General features: G+C 38.6%; 1 protein-coding gene across 1 annotated transcript in view; it reads right to left on the reverse strand.

The window, feature by feature from the left end:
• Positions 1-15,328, reverse strand: part of SCAMP2 (secretory carrier membrane protein 2) — a 19,259-nt gene continuing 3,931 nt past the window's right edge. Inside the window, exons 2-9 of the mRNA XM_075208246.1 lie at positions 7,166-7,246; positions 6,702-6,791; positions 5,577-5,688; positions 3,505-3,633; positions 2,519-2,678; positions 1,799-1,900; positions 1,598-1,715; positions 1-1,080 (exon numbers count right to left, since the gene is read on the reverse strand). Of these exons, the coding sequence (XP_075064347.1) occupies positions 934-1,080; positions 1,598-1,715; positions 1,799-1,900; positions 2,519-2,678; positions 3,505-3,633; positions 5,577-5,688; positions 6,702-6,791; positions 7,166-7,246 (939 nt within the window). The 3' untranslated portion in view covers positions 1-933. The remainder of the gene's footprint in view (positions 1,081-1,597; positions 1,716-1,798; positions 1,901-2,518; positions 2,679-3,504; positions 3,634-5,576; positions 5,689-6,701; positions 6,792-7,165; positions 7,247-15,328) is intronic.

Below are 15,328 nucleotides of genomic sequence, written 5' to 3' on the forward strand. Positions count from 1 at the left end.
TACTGTAGAAAAGATTTATTTAGATTTTCACTTACTAGGCTCTGCAAGGCAATGACAGTTAACATTATACAAAGCTGGTGCAGTCTGTTACCCACAGAGCAGTAATTTTAGTTCACTGGTTTCTAGTTTCTATGTGGAAAAAAACAAAACAAAACGAAAAAAATGAAAACACAAAAAAAACCAGGCCAACTGCCCAGGCCTGGAAATTGTCACACCTAGTTTATTTTCACCATGAAGGAGACCAAATAAATTCATGGCTTTTGTGCCAGCAAGTTTGGACAGGAGTGGTAGAAGGTAGCACTTGCTGCTGCATTTGAAATTGATTTGTGTCTTTAAGTGTTTAAATGCACTAGCAGAATTACTTTTTTGAATGCCAAGCTGAGCTGTTTAAACACATCTGAAATTGTATATCCACCATCTTGTAGTCTCCACTGCAAATGTAACACTGGTACTTAAAATGGCTGCTGCAGCATTCCAGCAAACACAAAGAAATACAGTCACAGGGAAACTGTACAAAAGAGGTAAATAAGAATCTACATATTTTACATCTCAGTATTAAGTCAAAATACAGCAAATGACAGCTAAAGCAGTTCATTATTGGATTATTCACAAATGTTGTCATTCAGCGAGTTCTTAAACAGAAACCTGAAATATGATCAGACTTTTCCAAAATCTAGCCCACTGAATAAAATGTAAAAATAAGAAAAAAAAATTCAGCCCCACATATAAGATCAAGAAAAGCAACAAGTAAATTAGTTCATCATGTTTGAATGTATATATTTAGAATGACATATAGTCTCTTGGTGGAAGGGGTAAAATGTGGAGTGCTGGAATCTGCCACCAGAGGCAATTGCTTTCCTCTCTGGGGAAGGATGGGGAAGGGGGAAGAGGAGGTGTCCGGGGTAAAAATGAGAAGAAATGGAATAAAGAGGTTTAGTTGTCCTGGAACGCCCCCCTCGCAGCAGCAGTGGCGGCTCCAGTAGCAGCATTCTGGACAGTGCGGTTGGTGAGGACGCCCTGTGAGAACTCCTCCTGTGCCCTCTGGAAGCTTGCGCCCGTTCTGCGGTACAACGAGTGCACCTGTCGGATGAGTAAGAGCGATACATCAGCTGAATGGCACAGCAAAATCCTCATACACTAAAAAGGAAATACTTCTACAGATATGTGATCTTTTTCCTGGAATGAGGTTCTTATGCAATTTGAAGCACCATGCTTAAACTATACTAAATTACATTTTAGAATCAGTCTTTGCCCACACTGCAACTGGCATTATCCATTCCCAACCTGAAATGATTCTGCAGCGTCACCCCAAGAGGGTTAACCAATTACATGCCTATATCAATAGTGGCTCTGTATGTGTAAGTCCAATTCATCTCTAACAATACATTGGAAACACTTGATCTCTTGGAGCCTCTATTTTTCACGGATCTCTCGATACAGTTTTTTGTATCTATTTGTTTCACATAGAATTTTGAATTTTCATATTCTCAAACAAGTATTTTAGGTTTAGTATGACAGAGGTAAAGCTCAGTCCAATATCTAAGGAATGGGTGCAGTCTTTGGCTGGTGCACCACCCACGTGTCACTAAAGACTCACCTTCTTCAGCAGGAAAAGAGAGAACACGGCACAGACTGTAAAGAATGAAGCTACGACCATCATTATCACAGCAACCGCGATATTTGTACTGGTCATAGTGAGCGCTATTATCCAGCCACTATAAAAAAAAAGTAGACAGTGATCAGGGAGCAGAAGAAAGAGTAGCAGGTGATGGTGGATGGAGTGGAAGGACACGCTCACCTGTCTCCCCAGTGAGGGATGCCCACTGCCTGTATTATGTATATGACGATCTGGCATATGAAGATGAAGAAGAACAGAAAGAAATTGAACGAACTGTCTGACCTGGGGAAACAGATACAGAATAGGTCAAATTAATTCTTTGATAGTTTGATGTGAGATGTTTGCATAGATTCGCAGTTGTTTGTTTTTTAGAGCTGAAATGGTCACGATTGTACACAGTATAGTGTATTGTGTAGTGTGATTCTTCAGCTAATTAATAAAACCATTATTTGTTCTTCATAGCTTCAAGTGGACACAAAATGTAATTTTATACTTTATATGGATACAGAGATCACCTGAAATACCCTTCATAACATAAAAGTACTTACAGCAAACATTAAACAGAGAACACCAGTCCTGTCTCCCCTTCCATTCCTGCTATGGCTTGTCCAATACGGGAGAATCAATCTCCAGAGTAATGGGGGACTCCTGCTGTTATACAATTGGGGCAACGCCTTACAATAAAACTAGAGGTTTTTAATGCTTACCCTATTTCTTCAAGACTCTCCTATACCATTGTCATCTGGTTTAGCGCTTACCGCACATGCTTAGTGATGGTAAATCATTGTGAATGGGAATAAGGAAGCGTAGCATACAATATATAGCTTAATATGCATACATAGTATAATATGGCAAGTAGATATGAAAGGGTCTGCACAAAATACATAAAACAGAAGTCACCTGAACGCTTTGTAGACAGGTCGGTACCAGCACACAAAGGCACAAGGTGTGAACATAATAAACCACAGGATGGATAGGCCAAAATCTACACCACCATTAGAGTTTTGTGTGAAATACGCCAAGCAGGCCAGAAGATTAAGCAGAAGAGTGAACGAGTGTACTGAGGAAAAAGGAGAAGAGAAACAGCATTAATTGATACACACAATTTATTTCTAGCCATAAGTACATACATTTCATATTGGATTTTTAGGGTTTATGCTTTTCATACTTCCCCTCATTTATATGTGCAAGTCTTCTACAATAGTAGATATTATCATTTTGTGATTGCAGCCTATCAGCTCAATAGAACAAATGACATCCCAGGTTCTTAGTGAATTCATTGATGCTGTATTCTCATGAATACCAAAAACAAGTAAAGCCACTATCTGACATTAATATGTATTAAAGGTTATTATTGAGCTGAAGAACATATATGAAATAAATGCAGTGCTTATATTTCACTCCTAAGCAGTAGATTCTCCTCCAGCTGAGCAGACAGCTTGGGATACTTGATTTCCAGAAATGCACTGTGTCAATTGGTGGATTTATACACAGGGACAGTGATATCACAACAGCTCAAACAACTGCACTATCTGCTTATTACCAGTATCACCTCCCATGCCCTATAGATGAGGGAGGAGCGTCAGCTGTCTGTAATGGAGGAGGTTATACTTTACATGCAGAGGAATGTCGGAGCAATACTGAAATAAAAGTATTTTACTTTCATGGGTCATATCTGAGTATTTACATTTTGTTGTTTACTGGTTTTTTAAACCCACAAAATGACTGACTCCAAGTAACAGGTGTACTTTGTGCATTTTAAGGTTCTAAACACAATATTCCAAAGGGCCCCTATAACACTTAGGCAGATATAGTGAGCAGTGCATATTACTATTATCTGCTTGCTATAAAATCCTCGGAAAATGATTGACAGGCCAGATACCTACACATCCACAGGTAGTACAGCATTTTACAGGTGCGCTGGTAATCAGCTGGGATGTCTGCAGAGAAGTCCTGATAGAAGCAGGGTTTGATGGGACACTTAGGAGGAAGAGGGGGCCAGTTATTCTGTCTTACTGCAGAAAGAGAAAGAGAGAGAGAGCTTAATAGACACAACAGTATTGTTTTAATTGTGAATTATTTTTGTGATAAAACATTTAGAACAAACACTTAAAACAAGGCATTCATGCACATTAAATTCTAAATTCAAAAAAGTGTTACCATTATGGAAACAATTTATTCTCAAATGTCTAAAGTCACAAATGCATAAGGTGAAAACAGTAAAGTGAAAACAACAGTAGGAATCTTAAAACAACAAGAAAACATAACAAATACAAGTGTGAAGAAGTAGTTTAAAAAAAACCATGTATCTGGTTCAAGATCACTCTGGGTTACTTATTTCTTTGGGGCCAAACAAATCATCATCATCATCAATGTATGTATAGATTACATGTTTTGCACCATATGATTCATTGTTGGGTGATGGTAATCCATGAAAAATTGTATATACAATGATTTTTCAATTTTTTTTTAATGGCTGCTTTATCTTTGGGCATAATTTATAATTGAACACAGTATGTTTCATATTTTATATCTGAAAGTAATCATTTTGTATCACTATTTCTATTTTCAAATAGAGAATTTCTTTGTACAGTGTTTGGGTTTATTTTTTGTAATTCTTCTTCTTGGCATGCTTCTCTTTATAGTGTTGTCTTGTTTAGGAACCTCAGAGGTGAATAACATGACACACACATTTTACATCTATGGCCATATACTAATCTGGTGATGTCATTTTGCAAACCAGCAAGTTTGAGTCAAAAGTCCTGTGTTATTACCACATAATTTCCTCATTTTTTGTGTGAAATTGAAAATCTATCCATTTCTAGCTCTATAAAATAGACATTATATAGATACACACACATTATATATACTTATATACACATACCCCATTGTAATTTGTCCTCATTGTAATTTGTCCCTATATTTTTTAATAAAGCATATTTTATTAGAGCTATGTATGTTTTATGCCATACATTTACAGCACTGTAATTTATTGTAATTGATCTGTTTTGTTTGTGCTCTCATTTGATGATCAGAATAATCTACAGCATATCTTCTGTCTGTTTTCCTTTTTTAATTTCCTGTGAGTAAATAGGGTGTGCTTTGTAATATTGGAGATGTTTTGCAGCTTGCAAGTTGTATCTTATACGTCACAGATCATCATTAATGTATAATGGTTATACCGTAATTCCCCAAACTATTAAGCATCCAATAAAGCCACCAGTTCATAGATGTAATTAGAACACTATAAATTTGACCTATTGAACTCGATTTCAGAACACACTTCAAGTTTGCTGAAACTGTCAGTATTTTCATTTTGTATTATTTTGTTATGACTACAGTATGAATAATCAGATTTTACAACAAATATAATGATCAAATGTTATGATATTTATTACAGATCATGAAACAATTACTGGCTGGATTAATGCATGTGGAGGGCTCAGCGACGATTTTAAAAGACCAGCAACCCTAAATACAAGAGGACATATAAAAGGAGCACTGATAGAACGCACAAATACGTGTGTACATGTTTCAGGCGCTTATTAGAAATAAGATAAGTTATAGTGAGCGTATTTAATTAGATTAAGATTTTGTATGCTTTGTTCCCATAAACACATAGGGGCATATTCAATTAGGATTCGCGGCTGCGTCTAAAGTGTCAATACGGTACCGCAACATTGTGTATTTCTGTGCGCACGAAATCAGCGATGTTGCAGTACCGGGATGCTTGCGTAATCACTGGCATGAATCCTATTTGAATATGCACCAGTTTATTATTACTCTAAATAAGGGAGACTATTAAAGTGTTGCCATAATTATCAACATTCCTATATGAATTACTTAACCCACCACAAAAAAAATAATAAAAAAAATGGCATACAAACAAGTTCATTATGCCTCAGTATAACAACAACTAAAGTACTGTTACATTCAATAGAAATGACGACATACTCACAGTTGATATTTACATTCCTCATTTCCTTCTCTTTCCTCTCAATTTCCGCTGCCTTCCTGTCTAGCTCTTCCTGTTGCTGTAGGAGGCCAGCTTGTGCTGCCATTGCTACTGCCTATAGAGAAAAGCAAAAGAGAAGGTGGGCTGGGATATATAAAGATATGTACAGTGATAGAAGTAAGGGTGTATATGGTGGTATGTCATACCGCCACTTCTCCTACTGCCTTCATTGTAAAACTATCAAATTCCATTTACTTACATTCCCATTACATTTTTCATACCGTCACTTCTAAATTTTTAGTTTTGACCACTGGGTATGTACACATTCATGCAGCAAGTAGGCCCATGATCAGGGGCGAACGGAGGATTGTCGGGGGGGTGGGGGGGGGGGTGGTTTCCCCCCCGACCCCAAAAAAGAAAACACCCCCGCGAGAGCTGCTGCGCATGCGCAGCAGCTCCGTTTCTTCAGCGCTGTCCTATACAGCAGCCGCGGCGCTGCTGTATACACTACAGCACCGCCGCGGACGCTTCTTTGACAGCGCCGCGGCTGCTGTATAGGACAGTGCAGCTATAGCGGCCACTTAGTTAGCGCAGGGGGGAGACTGGAGTCTGGAGACTCAGAAACCCCCCCTGCGTGCGCCACTGATGATAAAGCAGAGCGCGGTATAGAAGTCTTAAAAGTGGAGTCAAAGTTGGTGCATACAGTGTGTGCTGTACTACAATCACTATCTAAGCAATGAGACATCATTTTTTAGTACATGCATAGTGCACAAGGCACTGTACAATAAAATGGCAATATTAAACACCTGATCCCTGGTGCCAAGTTATCTGTTAGGTTAGATTTTTCAGAACTGCAGGACAGATGCATCTTTTTGTAAATGTTTTCTGTCTGCAACTATGAGCCTAAATATGTATATATCTGTATATACATACAATATAGTTAGCTTAACCTCTAATCGCCAAGTACATTTTCCAGAGAGCTCTATATAAAAAAAAAATGAAAAAATTTACCACAAGATTTAGAGTAAAGTTTGTTACTACAATCCAAACACACTAAAAAAGCTTAAATATTTACACACAAAAATGACTGAGAAGAAGACAGGTAAATTTATCATATACAAAATGTACCTGTGGTGATGGTTCCATGGATGGCTGGAGAACAGCAGGCTGGGAAGGCATCACAGGCTGTACTGGGACCGTTTTCTGATTGGTTGTTGTCTGTAAGCAATATAATTCCATTAGCAAGACGTATCATGAATGTAGGTTAAACGTAGGGTAAAGGCAAGAGGTGAGCAGGAGGACAATTGCACTGCAAACACCAGAGTGCATGTGTTGCAATTATGACATACATTCCTACAATCATGAAACACGTGGAAAAGTATTACTTGCTCTTGTAACATGGACCCTAATGTTACAGGGCCAAAAGGTTCCAGAACCAGCCCAAAATAGCGGACAGGTCAATTGGTGCCAAGTAAAAAAAATCCAAAATAAAATGAAGGGGATGTAAAAATTGTCCAGCTATAAAAATCAGTTCATGAAATAGATTAATTTTTGCTGGTTGTACAAAAAGGAATAACCTTATTCATACCCACCAAATGTGTATTTTCCGAAAAAGGGTTAAATTCTTCAATGTTCCCATGGCCGCTAGTAGTTATCTGTGTCACTGAGGGATCCTGGGAAAAGGAGCACATGTTAAAGAATTTAGTATGTTTTAAACGCAAAATAACTGATTTTTTTTTTGGAGCAGAGTGAAGCAGTGGATTCTGTACCTATAAAATATAACCCAATTTTCTGCCGTATGACCAATATTCTGATATTTTATGACCTTATATTATCAGAAAACAAATTCAGATCCAGCTATTTTTAAAATTATTAAAGAACTTCTATCTTTCAGGGGTTTTATTTAACTTGTCTAGGTTTTGTTGTATCAAATGATGCTCTCATGACCCCTTACTGTGCCCCTTTCATTTAAGGAACTGTGAAGATATCGTGTTTAATGTAACCTTCTGCGCCGCACAGCTGGCCTACCCGGTACCTACCCAAGGTTCAAAATCACCCAGGCAAATATCAGAAATAAAATAAGTTTATTAAACAAAATAGTAGCACCAAACAGCAATAAACATCTTTAAATAATAACCTGCAACAAACACTACTACAGTCTGGCACAGACAACATACAGGGTATAATCAAAACACCTCAACAGTGTCCTAGCCACTCTCAGGGACTGCTGTCTATCCATCCAAGCTTCTCACCCTCTCTCCTTTGAGGCTACCAGTAAGGCAGTGGACTCGAGTCACTGTCACTCCGCTTTTGGCGAACACACAGCTCCCCAAGACCTGGAGAGGTAGATCAGGGCCAAGTCAGTACTCCAGGGACTGATTGTCCCTTTCCTGTCAGGGTAGAGATCTGGATCTCAACGCCAGCCTGACTTCAGCTATCACTGGGTAGTTTATGCCAATTTGCTGTTCTCTGGAGCTCTTTTTTAAAGCCATAAATGACCTTCTCAGCAATTTCAGGACCTGCCTGATTGGTTCTTTCCTGTGTTTTCCTTTTCACAGGTAAATATACAGATAAAGGGAAAGCAGATGAGCCACTCTTGAAATAATAAAGTGTAGGTATTGTTCTGTGACTATACAGCAGAAGTTGTTTAAACAAGTAAGGTTACAATCCAGAGACATTACATTTAAATATATAATGTAGTTATCTATCTGTTGACCTTTTCCCTATCTGAATACATGAGACCTCCTGGTGTGATGTACATTCATACAGGACTAATTGACAATAATCCTTTTGTCTAGGCTGAAACAATGGACTAGTCTGCAAGATAAGAAAAACATGCTACCCCTACTTTCAAATAGAATATATACAAGCTTAAATACGACTGACAAATATGGGGAACCAGAGGGCTAGAAAAAGTATATGTTTTTATAGTCCACAGTTTGTGAGAAACGAGATGCAGACTGGTTAAGGTGATATTAATATGTTTCACCACAGGAACCAAGTCAGGATTAGGACCAGCTTTGTTGCACTTAAGTTTCTCCATCCACTCATTGCCAGTGTATAAACCCATAAGTGGGACAAGTCTGACTTCACAAGTACCCCCAACAACATGCCATGTAGTCCAGCTGTCTGGAAAAAGATCACGAGAGGTAAAACCGCTGGATTTATTTGTCTCATCCTCCAATCTCCTGGCCCTCTCCTTTCATAACCTGAAACTTCTCCATGTAAACATCACTTTAGAATTACAGTTCTTACTGTTACAAGTCTCATGTACAGAAAAAAGTTGTCACATCCAAGTATATTTTTATTTTTAATTTCAGTGCTCTTTCAACACTCAGTTGGGGTTACATGAGAACCTGAAGTTAGAAAAAACAGGCTCTAAATGAGTATTGCATTTGTGGAACTTCCAAAACTTCTGAAGGAGAATTCAGCTCATTAGATGGAGGTATTTAATGATGAGATGGTACTTTAGGAGTGAGCTGGTTAAAAAGGTTTAGCTTGTACGGAACGTTTTGATACCCAACATTGTGGGATACTATAAAACGCTTTTATCTTCTCCCCTCCCTCAACACCTGTCTGCACCTAACCCATCTCTTCATCTTGCCTCCCTTCTATCTACAATGTAGTTTTGTCCTTTAAACATGCTCACTCTGTCAATCCTGTACACCTACTCTTGGGGAAATAATCAGTTTATTTATTCTCCAGTACCACATCTATGCTGACTGACAACCACCTGTACCCTTCTCTCCCATCTTGTCCGCATATTCATATGAACAATAATTATACAGCTACACACAGGAACTATTCATTAACAACTACAGCACTACACACTTTATCAGCTATGCATTGCCAGAGAAATGTGACACATTAATAGAAACCCCAAGCATGTTTAAATTGCTCAACTGTATTAGCATCTACCAGCATCTGATGGGAGGCTATTCCACTTATCCACTATCCTTTCTTTGAAGTCATTTTTCATCAAATTTCCTCTGAACCTGCCTCCAGTTTCAGTGCATGTCCTTGGGTTCTAGTTATATACATGACTATATTCACTGATTGTCATCCAAAGGGATGTCATGCATGGATGATAACAGTGGTCATTGTACATAATATAAAGCACAGATGGTCACAAACGGTGTTTGCACTATTTAGCGGCCACTCCCTGCACTTTATAACAGGTTTCACCTGTGACTCACACATGACCCAGTGACAATCTAAAAGCGAGACATTGAAAATAACTTCCTAAAATCAGTGTTAAACATACATATGTAGAGGCCCCAAAAAAATGATCAAGTGACATTAGTGTCTAGTGACATGCCACCACAAATACTAATGAATCTCTAGGATAGACCCAACTCAGACGGTCTTTGCTCATAACGGAGAGCCTCCATACCCTTTATTGATATGGTTTGTCTTTCTTTGTGTGTTCTCTAATTCCAAGACATTAGTTTTTGTTTATTAGTACAGAAAATGTAACTGCATATTAATGGTGAGGTCTAACCAGAATATCCTGCTGGCTCTGGATGCAGCAGATTGACATTGTATGCGGTTAATAAATTAATCATCTACAATTGTAATAAAATTCTTCATCATAGATTCACCCAATTGTGTGGCATCTAATGTGGAAACTGTGTGCTTATATAATATGTTTATTTTTGTATGTTTCAAGCAAAAAGTGTTAAAGAAAAACAAACAAAACAAAAATCAAACGCAAGAAGGACTATAGGGAGTATCAGCACCGAATATTGCATAGTCCAAGCAGTCATGACAAAAACAAACAGTGAGCAAGATATTTACAATAAAGTGTTTAGTAGGGATCCTATCTTGCCACATTGCCAGCAGTTTGTTCTCTTTAATATTGTTACTCACAGAGGATAAGTGAACAAAGGCACAAATCTTACTTTTTGGATTCTTTGGTTGTTTTATTGCAGAGCATGAAAGTGCAGTGTGACTAGACTACACCCATGATGGTTTCCAGCTACATGCATATTTTTACCCCACAAATGCATAACCTCCCATTTATCCCCAATCACACTATAGGTAAACTTGACAAGATATCATTCCCTCCAACATTCCACTCTGAAAAACACAGATAAGCAAACATTCAGATGTACACCTACTGGCTATAAACAGGACTTATTTTAAGTTATGTCCCACTGGAGTATAAGAAAGTAAGGACATATTAGATACAATAAGTGGTCGTGTTCATCGGGCAACATTTTTCACCTGTTTCGGAGAGGTCCCTGTTTGCAAGGGTTTTATGAGCAGGTCATCAATCTATGGAAGACCATATTTCCTATGAGTGATATCAGGTCTATATGATCCATATATGACATCTCAAACAGGTAGAGACATTTACACATGAAACCCTATTACAGTCACGTGTAGTTATGCTCAGACGCTAACTTACTTCTTGTATCTCCCCTCACACACTAACTGGTAAGTGTCTGTTAGCACAAGTCTCCAATACAATAAAATACAAGCATAGACAGTGCCTACACAAATACATCTGGAAATTCTTGTTAGACTGTCCACTCACTAAGGGCTATATTTACTAAACTGCCGGTTTGAAAATTTGGAGATGTTGCCTATAGCAACCAATCAGATTCTACTTATTTGGATTTCTCTACAAAATGACAACTAGACTCTGATTGGTTGTTATAGGCAACATCTCCACTTTTTCAAACCCGCAGTTTAGTAAATCTAGCTCCCGGACTGTCCATATTGACTGTGTCTTCATACTTTGGGGACCACACAGCAAGGAACAGTAACATTTCACTAGATGCCGACTGTTATAACTACTCAGCACAAGAAGGTAAATGGATGCACTAGGCATTATTTCCTGCCTATATGAAGTGCTGATCAGTTAAAAATAGATAGACACCATAAAGCAGGACAGCCTTACATAAGAGTTTAATCATTGATAAACTTAACAAAATTAGCCAGCAGTGATCTTTTAAATGATTTTGCCATTTCCCAATGAGATGATATTATAGGAAGATGAGCAAAATAAACAAGCGGCCAGAGGATGCAGTTGTGAAACAAGTTGTGGCCCAGGGACACTGTGTTGGCTGTATAGTTTTGTCGCTCATTGACCATGCATGCTGTGCTATTTATGAATATGTATATTAGCAGCAACAGTGTTCACTGTAACATGCATAATCCAAACAACAACTCTTGCTCACCGACATTACCAGGCATCACAAGACTTAAACATGTCTGTGACAGTGCGATGACCTAATGCTATCAGCTGTTAAATTATTAAACTAACTTTGGCGCTTACTTATACACACGCGGGGGACTTTCATCTGTGTGTTGTAACATTGCAGTTACCTGGTTTAGTCTAGCATCTCCTCAGAGAAAGGAGGAAGTAATTATTACATTATACAAGACTTCCTTTGGCTTTAACTTATGAGTTTAGCAACTGTTGAAGAGCTGGGCCTGAAGGAGGGATGTCAGATCACAATCTCTTACCATGTGATCTCGCAGCTTTTCAGCCACCAATTAATATCTCAAAACTACATTAAAATTAGTATTGCAATAGATTTTTTCCCACCCATGCATTCTAGAATTTTAACATAGTGTTTAAAATTTTAGAACACAGCATGACCGAATGAATTCTCATGCGTTATAGTATTGGTAAAAGCACAATGTCAGTGAACATTGACAACACATGACTAAAAAGCATCTAAAATGTGTGTTCGGTTTCCATTCGAAAATGAGCCCTCAATGCGAAATCTAGGGTGATGAAGTATTTACACGCACAGGGAGACCAGGATAGTGGCTGAAGGTTAGGCTAGTGTCCACTGGCATTTAAAGAATGCATCTGACTTGAGTTTGTAACCCAACAAATTATTATTATTATCATCATCATGTTCTATTTATAAGGTGCCAATGTATAATGCTGTGCTGTACATGTGGAGGATCATGATACAAACAGGGAACAGAAAGTAAAGATATAAAAAATATATAAAAATAAAAACAATTATGTGTCATCACCCATTTGCAAGGTTTTTAGATGCTGCTTTAGATGTTCCATGTTACTACATTCAAAGCATGTCAGTGCACTTGAAAAAGTCCATTGATTGCAATGGGAGCACATTGTGTACATACCTACAAGGGGTTAACACAAGCAACTTAACCAGCGCTGGATTTTTCTTACTAATTTTTAAGACCCATACATTTAAATTTATGCTCTACATGTAGAAACTCCAATGAATTGAATGGGCCATAGACGTTAATACAAATGCACAACCATGGTAATTGTCTGTTTCCTCATATCAAAAGATTCAATTAATCTCCATTCGTGTGTGATCAAGACAGGGAATCCCTGGGACTCCCCTTACTACCCAGCCAATCATCTTGCAGCTCATGTGGAAAAACTGCTGATGACTGGTTGAGTAACTAAGGAAACAGACGGTCAAATGATTCTTCGCTCATTCTGCAGCGGGGCTCAGAGAAATTTGTTTTGTCTTCATGGGTTGTTTTTTGTTTCCAGTTGATTACAATAAGACCATACTTAAATTTCTGTTTTGGATTTTTTTTTTTTGTGAGAAAAAAAAAAAAAAAAAAGGATATGCCTCGGATTTCCCTATGTATTACATGTTTTTGTCCCCTTTTAGGATTTGGATTTTTCTTTGCATTAAAAATTAATCATATTTCCCACTGTATTAAAGTATGCAAGAATGCCAATGGATTAAAAACTGAAACATTTTTACTTTTGGACCCCTTTAACATGAAACTGGGACCGCTAATTTTGCAAAAGTTGCCAGTTCAGAGATCTCAATATTCCTCATTAAGCCAATACCAGCAGCCCGGGGTGCCAGAAGGAGTGCTAGAGCTATTCAGCGCAGGGCTGGTAATTTCTGGGTGGGAGGCACTGCTTTTTGTTGCCTGTCATTTGACTGGAGTTTTCAGCCCATTGCATGGTTCCAGGACCTCCCACTGTGGATTGGCCTGTTATTATTTGAAAACAACCCAAGCTTACTAGCTTGGGCCTTTTTCCATTCTAGAAGGGGGGAAGCCATGCTTGCTGTCCCTCTGGTTTCATGGTACAGAGCCGTAACTTAACATTTTAGCGACTGGGCTAAGAAAGAAAAATGCCGCCCTCCTAGCCCTCAACTTTAACCAAAATGAACCTAAAACATTCCTTACCCGAGCTCCCCTCTTTAGCGTTGAACCTGGGCTGTCGCCCCTATTGCACAGTCCTAGTTACCGCATTGTCATGTGAATCAGTCTTGCGCAGGGGCTGGTTGAGCAATTAAATTATCTACTTACTAGAAGTGCTTTCAATATACCATTAACTTCATTAGGGTTTCTAAAGAGTCGAGACAAAATGGGATATTAAAATGAAAGGGAAAAGTTCTGTGCTGCTCGCGTATGGACAAATCCACAAACACGTGCAAATGCATAAAGAGAATTTCAACCACGGTATTTTTACTGCATGTAAACTGCATATTGTTTATATAGGTTTCCACATGCAGTTTGCTGGGGTTTTTTTTACATTAGCGCAACGCCAACTGGTAACCGGCCTTACACAATTGGAAAAAAACAATAAATTAAAAATATTACATGATTCTGGAATTACTACACAGTGTCAATCAAGCAAATATATAGTAACGCTATATAGAATCTTGGACATAGGCAATGAAATGACCCTCACCGTCCTGCACATGCTAAAAAAAAAAAAAAAAAAGCACAGATGGTTGGTCAATCCATACTCAAAGTTCCTACTGCAGTTTACTGGAATTGTTTTAAATTCAAAGCATTTTTACATATGTTTAATCTACAGATGCACACATTCACAAACATTGGCAAGTGAAAATAAGTTGATACAAAGAATGTATTCTTGAACAATGTAGTGAGAAGTGCAATCATTGAGCTTTTTGTTTTTGGATAGTAGGAAATTCAACCTCCAGATCACTCCCTTCACAAACCCAGTAGCTGATGTAGCAGGGTGGGGCACATCCAGGATCTTACAGTACAATAGGAATTAGGTAAGAAGTCACCTGTATGTATCCAGCCCACTGCAAACTTGTCTCAGTTCAGAAATAAAAAACAGTTTAAAGAGGTGTTTAATTTGTTTATTTAATAAAAGTGACAGAGTGACTAATTACTTTAAAAAATAAATAAGTGCAGGAGGCACGGTAGGTGGCACATAGCTTAAGCCAGCAATAATGCCCTGTGCTCTAGTCCTGTTGTGTGAGCTTACAATGTCTCACATACAAAAAAATTAACAAAACGAAGACAATCATAGAAGAGATTGTCTGGTATAAAAAAAGGGTTGTCCACTTTTGGAACGCTTCCTTAAGTGTGGGAGTGGGGCATACTGGACAACCCCTGTTAAAATGTACCATATCTGACATCCAGTGGCGGGCTGGCCGCTATTAGGGCCGGGGGGTAGGCCGACTCATTTTCCCCCGCGGCCGCATCTGATGACATCAGACGCGGCCGCGTCAGCGCACAGGCGGCCGCATCACATGACAGGGGATGCGGCCGCGGCCGCATCCCTTATCATGAGATGCGGCCGCCTGGGTGCCCCCCGGCCACGCTTCTCCCAGCCCGCGCCTGCTGACATCCCAGTCCAAAACAAAACCAGTTCACATAAAGAAATAGAATGACAATCTGGATTATGTATGGAAGCTGGTGGTATTCCATTAGCTTTTTGCAATTCCATTAAGAACTTGGGGATTATGCTGCCTACAACCAAAGTGAATCAATGTTAGAGATACTAAATGTGACATCCATAGAAGTAT

This window comes from Mixophyes fleayi, chromosome 4 (genome assembly GCF_038048845.1).
Source record: "Mixophyes fleayi isolate aMixFle1 chromosome 4, aMixFle1.hap1, whole genome shotgun sequence".
NCBI classification, from domain to species: Eukaryota; Metazoa; Chordata; class Amphibia; order Anura; family Limnodynastidae; genus Mixophyes; species Mixophyes fleayi.